This window comes from Arachis duranensis, chromosome 8 (assembly GCF_000817695.3).
Source record: "Arachis duranensis cultivar V14167 chromosome 8, aradu.V14167.gnm2.J7QH, whole genome shotgun sequence".
In the NCBI taxonomy this organism is placed as follows: domain Eukaryota; kingdom Viridiplantae; phylum Streptophyta; class Magnoliopsida; order Fabales; family Fabaceae; genus Arachis; species Arachis duranensis.
This window is the reverse complement of record NC_029779.3, coordinates 17,365,686-17,379,833: the sequence shown is the minus strand read 5'-3', so window position 1 is coordinate 17,379,833 and position 14,148 is coordinate 17,365,686. Positions and strand designations below refer to the sequence as shown.

The 14,148-nt window shown below is 34.8% G+C and overlaps 1 protein-coding gene and 1 non-coding gene across 2 annotated transcripts; both read right to left on the bottom strand.

Moving 5' to 3' along the window:
• Positions 1-259: 259 nt before the first annotated feature.
• On the bottom strand, positions 260-3,005 carry LOC110274535 (uncharacterized). Its single transcript, XM_052253267.1, has 6 exons — positions 2,505-3,005; positions 1,830-1,834; positions 1,240-1,748; positions 1,039-1,160; positions 458-523; positions 260-352 (listed from the first exon to the last, which is right to left on the bottom strand). The coding sequence occupies exons 1-6, from the start codon at positions 3,003-3,005 to the stop codon at positions 260-262; spliced, it is 1,296 nt and encodes a 431-aa protein (XP_052109227.1).
• A 10,777-nt stretch (positions 3,006-13,782) lies between these two features.
• LOC127741337 (small nucleolar RNA R71) lies at positions 13,783-13,890 on the bottom strand. The gene has a single exon (XR_008002289.1). It is a non-coding gene; the product is annotated as a small nucleolar RNA R71 (small nucleolar RNA).
• Between the last annotated feature and the right edge of the window lie 258 nt (positions 13,891-14,148).

The following is a 14,148-nucleotide window of genomic DNA, read 5'->3' as shown; positions in this document are numbered from 1 at the left end:
ACTAACCTCACATCAATCTCTAAATTAAGAGTATTTCAAGTTTAGGTCCATCAACTTGAAAGCTCATTACCAAAATACAAACCAAACTATTACATAAAAAAGCATAATCATTTGTCTTCAATCACTTCTGTCTCGGATGCTTGAACCAAGATTTGGAATAAACTGGAACATCCTTGATGTAGTACTCTTACTTGCCGCTGCAATTGTTTCTGCCGAGATGCATTGACTTGGTCTAGGTGGTGGAATAGGAGGTGGAGTGCTAAACTGGACTGGTGCAGGATATTATGGTCCTAATGATAGACTTCTTGGCCCTTGCACTTTGGGGAGTTGTTGCTCCAGAATTTGCTGCACCCTGTGATAAAGAAGATAGCATATACAAAGAGTAAACAAAGTTATGGAAGCAAATCTAAAAGTGTAGTAACACAAATTACAGATCTTTACATCCAATTTTACTCACCATACTAGACACAGAACCTGGTGCATTAGCTGCGGACTGAGTTGGATTAGGATGATCAACCACATTCTAAAATAATGAAAAAATTAGTCAAATAAAACTTCAAGTCAGTCCTTGTGGAATTTAAAAAAAAAAACATATAAGTCTCAATGATTTTTAAAATATCCAACTAAGTCTTTATAGAAGCATTAAAAACCCAATTTAGTCCTTACGATCAACAATTAGTACATTATTTATGGTGGTTTATCTGCACTTGGGGTGCTGATTGTGAGACATGCATCTCCTCTGCAGGTTGGTTTGATGTTCCAAGATTTGTACCAGCCTTTGTCTTTCTTCTATTTAGATTAGTTGGACGTCTAGTTGTTGCTGTTAGAGGTCATTTGCAAGTCTTTTAATTATGGCCAACCTCTCCACACTTGCTACAAGTAACCCAAAATGTCTTCTTAACTTTGTTGCTGTCAGTTTTGCTCACTTCAGTCTCAGATGACTCTTTTCTTCTTCTCTTGACATGTCTGCTAACTGGGAAATATTGGGAGAATTAGTTTCAAATAATTTGTCTTCTCCCAATATTTCTCAGAATTAACAAGTTGTATGCAATGTTGGTATGTTGCTATTGCTGGCCCAATCTTAAGCAGAGGGTGGACATATGTCTCAGGTCTGTCACCCCTTCTAGCTATGGTAGCAAGTGCATGAACGCAAGGAAGACCTACAATTACAATGTATTTAGCAACATACAAGTGTAATTTAACAACTGTAAACTAACTAACATAGTTTAGTGAGTATACCAGTTAATTGCCAAGTCTTGCATGTATATTTGTTTGTAGACAGGTTGATAGAAAGCTTCTTGGAGCCTTGTTGAACCTCGAAGACTCTCCTTTCATCATCACCAACCCAAACTAGCCGCCAATATCTAATATCCTTCATAATGTCATCAAGATTTTTCTGTTGAGTAGGTGCGATCTCAGTTCCGATGTGTGTCTCCAATACTTGTTTGTACTTGGTCATCCGTCGCATGATATAGCACCAAAGTTCCTCACACATTGTAAGAATTGATTTTGACCGGTAGTTCACCATTTTTTCATTCCAAACCTCAAACATGTTATTGGTGAGGTTGTCACACTTTGGCCCGTGACTGAAGTGAGCTTTGGTCCAGCAAGCAGGCTCAAATTTTTCTAGGTAACTCCATGCTTCTTCGTTGATCCTTTTCAACTTCTTTATACTTGCTTGGAATTTAGCATCAGTGGTACATTTAGCACATTCCCATACAACATTCTTGACTTGCTTGTCCTTGTATCTATTTGTAAAATTTTTTCAAATATGCCTGACACAATTTCGGTGATGAGCGTGCGACATCACCTCCTTTAGTGCACGAAACAATCCCTAAGAACAAGTAAATAAACACAAATTAAATTGGAAATAGTAGGCAATAAAATTCAATTGAATTGTTATAACAAGCAACAATCCCTAATAAGCAAGATATTGATAACATCACTAGAATAATTAGCTCGAAGACATCTGTTATTAAATACCTTATAAGTCGTTCATACAATATATCTCAAAATAGTCCAATCAAATGAAAGTAAAAGTATCATAATCAGCAACTAAATTGAACTAATAATGTTAACTAAAAAATAGTGCAGAGCAAGAAGTGCAAACATGGTTATTTAAAGAATTTTATACACTGACTAAGATATTAACTAAATAATTGTTTTTTGTTAGTTTCCAATATAGTTAGTGTATTAAACTTCTAGAGTTACAAGAAGAAAGCATTTAATAATATTTGGTTTAAGAATATAGTCAAAGTGTCTAATAATTGTTTTTTTGATATGCATATATTGAACATTTCTATACAGAATCTATTGAAGTTTATGTCTCTGCCAGTTATTAGATTTGTGCTCATTTTTAAATGAAAGTAAAAGGCACATATTAAATATATAGCTTTCCATTCTCCAACAAAGTGCTTGTTAGTATATAATCATCAAATAAGATAAATAATCACAACTAAATTAATTTATACATCAATCCGAAAACAACTAAATTAAAAGAATACCTTTTGTTGGTCCGAGATAAAATTCCACTCATGAATGTCTTGATCTCCAAGATCTTCTTGTAACAAGATGAGGAACCACTTCCAACTCTCCTTCGTTTCATTGTCAACAACAGCGAATGCTATCACATAGAAGTGATTATTTGCATCTTGACTTACAGCGGACAATAGCTGGCCCCCAAAGTATCCCTTCAAGAAACAACTATCAAGACCGATTAATTTTCTACACCCAGTTTTAAAACCCCTTTTACATGCATCTGGAGAGATGTATAGCCTGTTAAACAGTGGAAGAGACTGAAGGATTGGTGTCACATCGAGAATGGTGGAGCTCCATGGGTTACTCCTATGTATTTCTGACAGATAGTCCTTCAATTTGCTGTATTGTGCTCTCTCGTTGCCAATCACACGCTCCCTTGCTTCCTTGAGGGCCTTATATACCATCTTCCCATTAATCATAACGTTGTAGTCGATCTTGATGTGCTCATAAGCCTCACTCAGGGTCATGTGAGGCTGAGTTCGGAGTCTCTTCTCCAGCTTCTTGGCCACCCACTTCTAATATGTCATGTTGCTTCCAAATTTTCTGGCACAAGTGTGATGAGGAGTATAAGTCTTGATTTGGTAACTCTTAAGCTAATTATTCCATGCACAGTAAATTAGCCATGGACAAGGATTCAACTTGGTAACCTCAATTTAGTTGTGACAGTCTCTTCTGTCACAGCAGCTTCATTCACATTGGCATCACCGTCATTCACATCTCCTTCATTCTCATCAGAAGCATTACCTTGCTCATTTGAAGCCGAGTAGAAGATGTATTGCCCCCCTTTGGCTTTCTTGGCTTTTTAATCCTCTCCACCCTATGTTCACAATCGCATCTAACCCTCCTTTGATCATTCTTTATGTACCTAATTTTTCTGTCCTAAAAAATTACATGATCCTTAAGAGCATTCTTAAAACTTTCAATTGTGGCAAACTCCATTCCCAACTCAAAGTTTGCCTCCCCAAATCCAACACCTTCATTAAATTGAGGGAATTCATACCTATCTCTCTCATCTTCTGAGCTTTTCAGAGTCAATAATGTCTCTGATTCATACTCAAAAATTGGATCTTCTTCTTCAATATTTTTTGCAGCCTCATCTTCACCACTACTGTTGGTAAGATCAGCAGCACTGGCAGCCCCAGAATTTGGCAATCCAGCCCTTGTTCTAACAGTTTTTGGCCCATTTGCAGTTGGGCTAGATGAGGTTGACCCATGAACTTTTTGTCCAGCATTATTTGGAGTCCTAGTGTTGGGCCTAGCAGCATCAGCAGCCCTAGACTTGTTTGGGCCTGCATACTTTGATCCAAAACCAGTAGCCCCATTAGTGTTTGTCTGATTCTCTATTGAAGCCTTCCTTCTTGCACTTATATTCCTCTGTGAAATCTTCTTTCCTATACCATCCTCTTTTTTTTGCCAACTTTTCTAGTATTTCTCTTCACAATCAAACAATCTGAGTCACTATCTTCATCCTCAAATCCTGTTGAGTGGTCTATATGGTTCATCCCCTGTCGTTTCATACCTATCATCACTAGACTCCTCTTCAACATCTGCATCAGCATCAAAGTCCAAATTGATGTCCTCTAGTGGAGTAACCATTATCAGGTGATCGAAATATAGATAAAACTCATCAGTCTCCTGATTCATCTGTTTATTCCCACGCAAATGATTAATTTCCAAATCTCCTTTTATAAGGTACAGCCCCCTCTCCAAGTCAAAAGCCTTAGGATCAAACTAGTACATAACCTTGTAATCCAAATAGCCCAAATTTTTGAACAGAGTTTCCAGGTCAAAGAAGCATATGAGGTCAATATCCATCTTAGAAAATTTGTCAACTTTTCCATCAATATATAGAAGAACTCCCTGGTTATCCCTTACAAAATGTCCACTGTGGTGAAAAATAGGAACTACATAATCCTCCATCTAACTGCAAGTACAACATACTTGAAATCAACAAACAGAATCATCAAACCCTAAACTACTCTATTTTGAGAATTTTTGTAACTGAACCCTAACCAAACACTATACAGTCACAACATAACAACAAACTATTATACTCTATAATTATCACATAACAGAAACTCAAAGCCCAACATACTTTGTAATGGTGACATTCAGCATTATACTTAACTAATTCAAAATTCCATAAATCTAATCAACATAAGAGAATACAACTCACCTTCCTCAATGAATGTGTTCAACTGTCGTTACATCCACTTCACTTGGTCCTGTGCACCTACTGTTGCTGTTGTTTCGGGAATGACGCGTCAGCAGAGTCACCCAATGCTAGCGTTAGTGATCGAATTCTTCAAAGATAGTGACAATGGTGCTTTGGGAGATTAAATGCGATGCAGTGACAGGCACCTTCTCTGTAAAAGTTTGAAGAATGTGTGGGGTTTGGTTTCTATTCGAATAGAAAGGGGTTGAAGTGGAGGAGAAGAAGCGCGATCTTGTGTCTCCCACTAAATCTCAACGTTTGGTGCCAAGCCCTAAATGGCGCCGTTTTGATGAGGTGGCTGGGGACTAATTTGTTCTTCAATGACACATGTACTTGTTGCTAGACATGCTGGAGAGTAATTGTGCCACTTCAACTTTTTCTGGTGGCATAAAATGGAGAAATGGGTTTGGGATTATTTTGGCTGCCGGAGATAAATTATTGGGACTGATTTGTGTATTAATTTTTTTTGGGACTAAAATGTCCGATTTTTAAATTTTTCAAGACTGATTTGGGTAATTATTCAAAAGATAATGTAAAAAAAAATTAATTTGACGAGAAGAGTATGGTTAGAATTCTTTAGAATTTCTCTTTTTGCGTGGTGTGAAAAAAATTTCAATAAAATTACAAGGGTGTGAGGGACAATTATAAAAATAAATAAAAACTTGAGGAAGTTGAAAAACTTCAACTAACTCTAAAGTGTTTATGGGCACTAACAAATTTTACCAAAGTGTTTACATCCTTTTATGATTGAGTGATATTGTAACTCCTGTAATTATAGGAAATGGTTTATTAAAGATTTAATCTTCACGTAATTATCTTTTTTCTTATCTCTTAATTCCATTAGCTTCTTCTTGATCATGAAAGAAATATATCAAGAATAAAAGAGTAACATAGCTTAGAGACTCAAAAAACACGATTTCTTTATCTTTGACAAAATTTTAAAAAAAAAGCAGGAGAAAAAAAAACTGAAAAGAGCCAAATATATATAAGATTAATATTTAAATTTATCTCTTTAAAAATATTTTTTTTAAATTAATTTCCTAAAGATTAAATTAGTTACATTATTAGTTCCTGAAAATACAATCATAAATCAAATCAATCTTTTCGTCAGTTAGATAATTAACATGTTATGTTAAGTAAAACGTAATATAATAATATAACACATTAATACCACGAATCTAAAAATAATTAATTAATATATTATCTGATATGTCATAAACTTATGTATAGTCAAATTAATTTATTAATTTTTAAAAATATATATATAAATTATTTTTATCACTAAAATTTTAAAATTTGATCAATTTAGTTTGTAGTATTTTTTCTTTATATACTCTATTTTTAATATTTCTTAATCCTATTTAATTTCATTTATTACACTTTATAAATCCTATTTTTTACTTAAATGATTTTGTCAAATGATTGTTAATTATATACTAAAAAAAATTTAATTTTTTTAGATCTCATAATATAATATAGTACTGTTTTAAAATTTCAGTCTCTCGAATTTCGATACATGTATGTATATATTACATATATATGCATATAATAATAATGATAATTATATATGAGGAATCATTTATATATACAAATTATTATTGTACGACGGAAACTCAGATGCAGTCGATTTCATATGAAGTTGATAGATGAAAGCCGTTAGATAAAAATTTAGTCAAATCAGTCAAATCATCTAACGATTTTTACGTGAAGTCGAAGTTTTCACTTTATTGTACTGTTATATAGATAAGGATCATATATGCAGTGATTTAATTTCTGGGCTTATTCTGAGTGTAGATATAATCGAGATGAGCTGCTAGAGTCCTTCTCATCAAACATTCCTCTCCTTCACAATTTTCATCATCCAACTGATCTCCTTCTTTGTATGTCTTAACATCCTTCAATTTCATTCCACACACATCCAAATTATATTAATTCTTCAAACAAAGTAATACATATGAACAAAAATATAATAATGGAACACTTGAAGAGGTTAATTAATAAGAGTTAATTATTATTGAGTAAGATATACTATAAGTACCTCATGCGTGGATGATGAAGAGATCATCGTCACGTCATCAAATTCAATGTGTGGGCGAGAGGCGTAGATTAAGCCAAAGCTAAGAAGAAGAGACAAGGTGAAGATAGTGACCAATTTTGACATAATTGATTATGAGAACTTTGCTAAATTATATTTTTTTCTAAGAAGTTTTACCACTTGACAAGAATTTAAGATCAGAGAAACCAAGGTTGTATGAAAAAGAATTGTATATTCTTGTTATATCTCAATGATTATAATTATTCAATATATACAAGAAAAAAAGGACTATACAACTCATCAAATCAAAACAAATAGACCTAAAAAAGAAATTTTATCCTAACAGAATGACGAGTCACCTTATTCTAAAATAACAGAGAAAGGCATGAGATAAAAATAAATAAAAAAAATATTCTAATTGTTGTTTTGGCTGATGATGATTGGTTCAATACCACTCATAAGTTCTGTTTTGTGTATGCGTTGCGTATGGACTATAGAGTCGAAGAGGACGCACATAACCCCCTTTTATAATCATATCATCATATATAATTTATAGAGCATAGAATCGTATGTGCTATAATATGATATAAAATAATGTAAAGTGAAATGGAAGATTATTCGTCTACACCTAAACATCTTTTGTCTGTCAAATTTTGTAGGACTAAATTTTTATAGTGGTTTTCAAATTCAGTCTTTGCACTGATTTAGCTTCTGAGATTCTAATTGTATTATTTATGTCCTCCAAATTGTGCTCCAGAAAACATAATAGTCCTTTGGTGAAATTCTGGCGTGACTCAACGACGGCCTTGCTTAATTTATGCCTAAGCCCCAGGAATTGGCATGTTATATGGTTTGGAGATACTGATTATGAGAAGTTTCAGATTCATCATGGGCGTCCTATAAACCATGTGGTGGACTTAGAAAAAAGATTATATACCTGCCAGTTTTGGATGTTAACAGGTTGTTTTTTCCAACATCTTTGTTCATGGACTTTTACACTTGTCTTATAAATGATTTTTTTAACCTAAGCTGCCTGTAAATTGGACTTGTAGGAATTCCATGCATTCATGCTTGTGCTGCACTGGCCCGAGTGAACAAGCACCCGGAGGATTTCTGCCACAAGTTGATAACTATGGAGTCTTACAAGGAAACATACAAGTACCACATCAATCCTATACCTGGCCAAACCTTTTGGGAACAAAGTCAGTATAACAGGCTATTGGCACCATCAATCAAGAGGAAGCCAGGAAACCTTCAAACAAAGAGGAGGAAGGACTTCGATGAAGGCACAAGTTCTAACAAGAAAGCTAAGCCAGCTACAACCATGAAAAGACAGCTTCGACAATTCACCTATAGGTACTGCTTGCAAAAAGGTCATACCAAGAGAGGGTGTGAAAAGAAAGGAGCAGCTGATGCTGCTCAAGCTGTAGCTGATACCGCGGCAACTGCAAAAGCTGTGGAGGATGCTAAAGACCCTAAAAATGCTACTGCCCAGGTCACTACAACTGCTCAGGCCACTGCAACTGTCACTGCTACTAGTACAGTTACGGCTACTGCTAATATTACAAACAATATCCCGTCTGCAATCAATTCTGCTCCTATTGGTCAAGCTTCAGAGATTGAACTATCACAGTCAAGTTGTTCTGAACCAGAAAATTCTCAAAAGGTACAACAGTAATTCTATAATACACCTTTTTATTAATTCATGGACTAATAACTCTGAAAAAGGTTTAGTGGGTGACGAATTTGGATTTTCATTTGTGGTTTGTGTTTTGTGTAATTTACTTAACTAAAAGCGGAACCAACCACAAGACCTGCCAAACTACCTGCTAGAAGAAGGTCACTACCACCAACTCCCTCTACAGCACTGGACCCAATAAAGGGTGCGAGTTCAACCACTGCCTCACGATTCACAAATTTTCTGAAGTTTATATCGACTCCTGGATTTAAGCACCCTCGGAAGAAGTGAAACTTAATATTAGGAAATTACACTTGTGAAGTATTTATTTTTTGTTAAAAGAAACTGTGACTGTACTCGCTCTAAACAATGGTTCATTTTATTGATTATTAATCAAATATGTCATATTACTTGCTCAAATACTTATGGCTGTAATGTATAAAAACTATGAATGGTTTGCCATATTTTGGTTTAGATCAATTAATACTATCCATGGTTTGAATCAACCTTTCTATTATTTATTTACATGTACTATTTATTCATCTAACAGGATATTATATTATAGTAAACTAAGATCAGTTACAGAAACCTTGTGATGTTACCCCATAACACTTTCATTCATTAATTTGGGAACTACATTGCATTGCCATATTCTCAACCCTTTAATAGCACCATTCCTACAAAAACAACAACTACTAAGAACCCAAACCCAAGAACTTGAGTAATAAATTTCAGATTTCTAATGTCTGCTTCCATCTTGCCCATCTGCCATGCAAAGTTCATCTTCTTGTCACCATCATCATCTCTTGAAACAGCTCTTTTAGGTAGCTTTTCTTGCACACAATCTACCCATACGAATAAGTCACACCATTTTTTTCCACTTGTCTGCAAACAACCATCCACAATTTATAATCACAACAAAAAAATCAATGAACTACAAATGAGTTACCTTTATTCACATTATAGTTAGGGCAACTAAAGAAGGGCTTGTTAGGATGCGTCTCCGTCCCTGACCACCTAAGCACCGGGCGACAACCACAGGCGCACCAGTCCGGAACCCGCCTCTGCCTGTTTTGCATTGTACTTCTTGTCCATTTCTCCGTCGATGATGACCGGTTCGAGCTTTCTGCAACTAACGTGGCTCCCAGTTCCTCTCATGAGAGACAGCTATTGGTGTACACAACAGATGAAGAAGAAGACATTGGTGGAGAGAACCACATGACAAAGTTTTAGGGTTTAAAAAGGAAAACATGGACTGCATTGAGGAATTTTACAATACAATCCATGTCATCTGTTCACTATGACATCCAAAATGACAGTGACTGTGCCTGATGAGCGGATAATTTATACGCTTCTTGGCATTGTTTTTAGGTAGTTTTTAATAAGATCTAGCTACTTTTAGGGATGTTTTCATTAGTTTTTATGCTAAATTAAAATTTCTGGACTTTACTATGAGTTTGTGTGTTTTTTTGTGATTTTAGGTATTTTCTGGCTGGAATTGAGGGACCTGAGTAAAACTCTGATAAAAGGCTAACAAAGGACTACTGATGCTGTTAGATTCTGACCTCCCTACACTCGAAATGAATTTTCTGGAGCTACAGAACTCCAAATGGTGCGCTCTTAACGGCGTTGGAAAGTAGACATCCAGAGCTTTCCAGAAATATATAATGGTCCATACTTTACTCGAGATTAGATGATGCAAACTGGTGCTCAATGCCAGTTCCATACTGCATTCTGGAGTCAAACGCCAGAAACACGTCACAAAGTAGAGTTGAACGCCAAAAACACATTACAACTTGGCGTCCAACTCCAAAAGAAGCCTCTGCACGTGTAAAGCTCAAGCTCAGCCCAAGCACACACTAAGTGGGCCCCGGAGGTGAATTTCTGCATCAATTACTTACTTCTGTAAACCCTAGTAGCTAGTCTATTAGAAATAGAACTTTTTACTATTGTACTAAGGGTCCTTCTCCCTATTTTCGAATTCATATCACATTTTGGGGGCTGGCCATTCGGCCATGCCTGGACCATCACTTATGTATTTTCAACGGTGGAGTTTCTACACACCATAGATTAAGAGTGTAGAGCTCTGCTGTACCTCGAGTTTTAATGCAATTACTACTATTTTCTATTCAATTCAGTTTATTCCTGTTCCAAGATATTCGTTGCACTTCACCATGATGAATGTGATGATCCGTGACACTCATCATCATTCTCACATATGAACGCGTGACTGACAACCACCTCCGTTCTACCTTAGACCGAGCGCATATCTCTTAGATTCTTTAATCAGAATCTTCGTGGTATAAGCTAGAATTGATGGCGGCATTCATGAGAATCCAGAAAGTCTAAACCTTGTCTGTGGTATTCCGAGTAGGATTCAAGGATTAAATGACTGTGACGAGCTTCAAACTCGCGATTGTTGGGCGTGATGACAAACGCAAAAGAATTAATGGATTCTATTCCGACATGATCAAGAACCGACAGATGATTAGCCGTGCTGTGACAGAGCATTTGGACCATTTTCACTGAGAGGATGGGATGTAGCCATTGACAACAGTGATGCCCTACATACAGCTTGCCATGGAGAGGAGTAAGAAGGATTGGATGAAAGCAGCAGGAAAGCAGAGAGATTCAGAAGGAACACAGCATCTCCATACGCTTATCTGAAATTCCTACCAATGATTTACATAAGTATTTCTATCTTTATTTTATGTTTTATTTATTATTAATTTCGAAAACTCTATAACCATTTATTATCTGCCTAACTGAGATCTACAAGATGACCATAGCTTGCTTCATACCAACAATCTCCGTGGGATCGACCCTTACTCACGTAAGGTTTATTACTTAGACGACCCAGTGCACTTGCTGGTTAGTTGTGCGAAGTTGTGAAGAAAGTGCTGAGTTAGTAGATGCGCATATCAAGTTGAATGCCATTATTAGAGATCACAATTTCGTGCACCAAGTTTTTGGCGCCGTTGTCGAGGATTGTTCGAGTTTGGACAACTGACGGTTCATCTTGTCGCTCAGATTAGGTAATTTTTTTTTGTTTTATTTTCAAAAATTTTTAAAAAAAAATCTTTCAAAAATTTATCACCTATTTTCGAAAATTTTCAGAGTTTTTAAGAATGAATTCTAGAGTTTCATGGTAACATGTTGAAGCCTGGCTGGCTGTAAAGCCATATCCAAATTCTTTTGGATTGAGGCTTCCACTTGTCAACATAAAAGGCATGTATATGGAGTTGGATGAAGAATCAGTTGTTGCATGCCTGATTTATATCCTAAAGCTGGCTGGCTATTAAGCCATGTCCAACCCTTCGATTGGAGCTTTAGGTTAACATTGAAAGATTCCTGGAATTCTTATTGAAAATTTTAAATTTCTTATTTTCTTTTTCCTATAAAATTTCGAAAAATATATACAAAAAAATTATAAAATCATAAAAATAAAAAATATTTTGTGTTTTTTGTTTGAGTCTAGAGTCAATTTTTAAGTTTGGTGTCAATTGCATGTTTTTAAAATTTATGCATTTTTTTCAGAAAAAAAATCATGCATGATGTTCTTCATAATCTTCAAGTTATTCTTGATAAGTCTTCTTGTTTGATCTTCATGTTTTCTTGATTTGTGTTTTTTGTTGTTTTTCATGTGCATTTTTGCATTCATAGTGTCTAATCATTAAAAATTTCTAAGTTTGGTGTCTTGCATGTTTTCTTTTCTTGAAAATTTTTCAAAAATAAATCTTGATGTTCATCTTGATCTTCAAAGTGTTCTTGGTGTTCATCTTGACATTCATAGTGTTCTTGCATGCATCATGTGTCTTGATTCATAATTTTCATGTTGTGAGTCATTTCCATGTTTTTCTCTCTCTTCATTAAAAATTCAAAAAAAAATAAAAAATATCTTTTCCTTATTTTACTCAAAATTTCGAAAATTTGAGTTGACTTAGTCAAAAAATTTTAAAATTTGCTATTTCTTATAAGTCAAGTCAAATTTTCAATTTAAAAAAAAAATCTTATCTTTTCAAAACTTTTTCAAAAACCAAATCTTTTTCATTTTTCTTACTATTTTTTGAAAATTTTTAATTTAATTTTCAAAATCTTTTTCTTATCTTTATCTCAAAATTTCGAAAACTTTACTAACAATTAATGTGATTGATTCAAAAATTTGAACTCTATTACTTTCTTGTTAAGAAAGGTTCAATCTTTAAATTCTAGAATCATATCTTTTAGTTTCTTGTTAGTCAAGTAATCAAATTTTAATTTTAAAAATCAAATCTTTTCCAAAATATCTTTTTCAATCATATCTTTTCAAAATATCTTTTCTAACTTCTTATCTTTTCAAAAATTGAATTTTAAATCTTTTTCAACTAACTAATTGACTTTTTGTTTGTTTTTTATCTTTTTCAAAAACCACCTAACAACCTCTCTCTCTCTCTCTCTCTCTCTCTAATTTTCGAAAATATCTCCCCTTTTTTCAAAATTATTTTTAATTAACTAATTGTTTTAAATTTTAATTTTAATTTTTGTTTCTTCTCTTAATTTTCGAAAATCACTAACCCTTTTTCAAAATTTATTTTCGAATTTCTCCCTCTCTCCTCCTCTTCTATTTATTTATTTATTTACTAACACTTCTCTTCATCTCAAAGAATCTGAACCTATCTTCACCCTTGTATTTGGATTCTTACCTTTTTCTTCTTCTATTCCCTTTTTCTTCTACTAACATAAAGGAATCTCTCTACTGTGGTAAAGAGGATCCCTATTATTATTTTCTGTTATTTTCTTTTTCATATGAGCAGGAGCAAGGACAAGAATATTCTTGTTAAAGCAGATCCTGAACCTGAAAGGACTCTGAAGAGAAAACTAAGAGAAGCTAAATTACAACAATCCAGAGACAACCTCACAGAAATTTTCGAAAAAGAAGAAGAAATGGCAGCCGAAAATAATAATACAAGGAGGATGCTTGGTGATTACACTACACCTACTTCCAAGTTTGATGGAAGAAGCATCTCAATCCCTACCATTGGAGCAAACAATTTTGAGCTGAAACCTCAACTGGTTGCTCTAATGCAACAGAACTGCAAGTTCCATGGACTTCAATCAGAAGATCCCTACCAGTTTTTAACCGAGTTCTTGCAGGTCTATGAGACTGTTAAGACTAATAAAGTAGACCCTGAAGTCTACAGGCTCATGCTTTTCCCTTTTGCTGTGAGAGACAGGGCTAGAACATGGTTGGACTCACAGCCTAAAGATAGCCTGGACTCCTGGGATAAGCTGGTCGCGGCCTTCTTGGCTAAGTTCTTTCCTCCTCAAAAGCTGAGCAAGCTTAGAGTGAATGTTCAGACCTTCAAACAAAAAGATGGTGAATCCCTCTATGAAGCTTGGGAAAGATACAAGCAGATGACCAAAAAATGTCCTTCTGACATGCTTTCAGAGTGGACTATTCTAGATATATTCTATTATGGTCTATCTGAGTTCTCTAAGATGTCAGTGGACCATTCTGAGGTTGATCCATTCATCTAAAGAAAACGCCTGCAGACGCTCAAGAACTCATTGACATGGTTGCAAATAACCAGTTCATGTACACTTCTGAGAGGAATTCTGTGAGTAATGGGACACCTCAGAGGAAGGGAGTTCTTGAAATTGACGCTCTGAATGCCATATTGGCTTAGAACAAAATGTTGACTC

What these genes read in the sequence shown, in the direction of transcription:
- LOC110274535 (XM_052253267.1), bottom strand. Translation starts at nt 3,005, where the DNA reads ATGACCCTGAGTGAGGCTTATGAGCACATCAAGATCGACTACAACGTT. An exon ending in CAAGACTTGGCAATTAACTG is followed by an intron (nt 1,161 to 1,239) that starts GTATACTCACTA and finishes TTGTAATTGTAG; the next exon opens with GTCTTCCTTGCGTTCATGCA. An exon ending in CAGGTTCTGTGTCTAGTATG is followed by an intron (nt 353 to 457) that starts GTGAGTAAAATT and finishes TCTTTATCACAG; the next exon opens with GGTGCAGCAAATTCTGGAGC.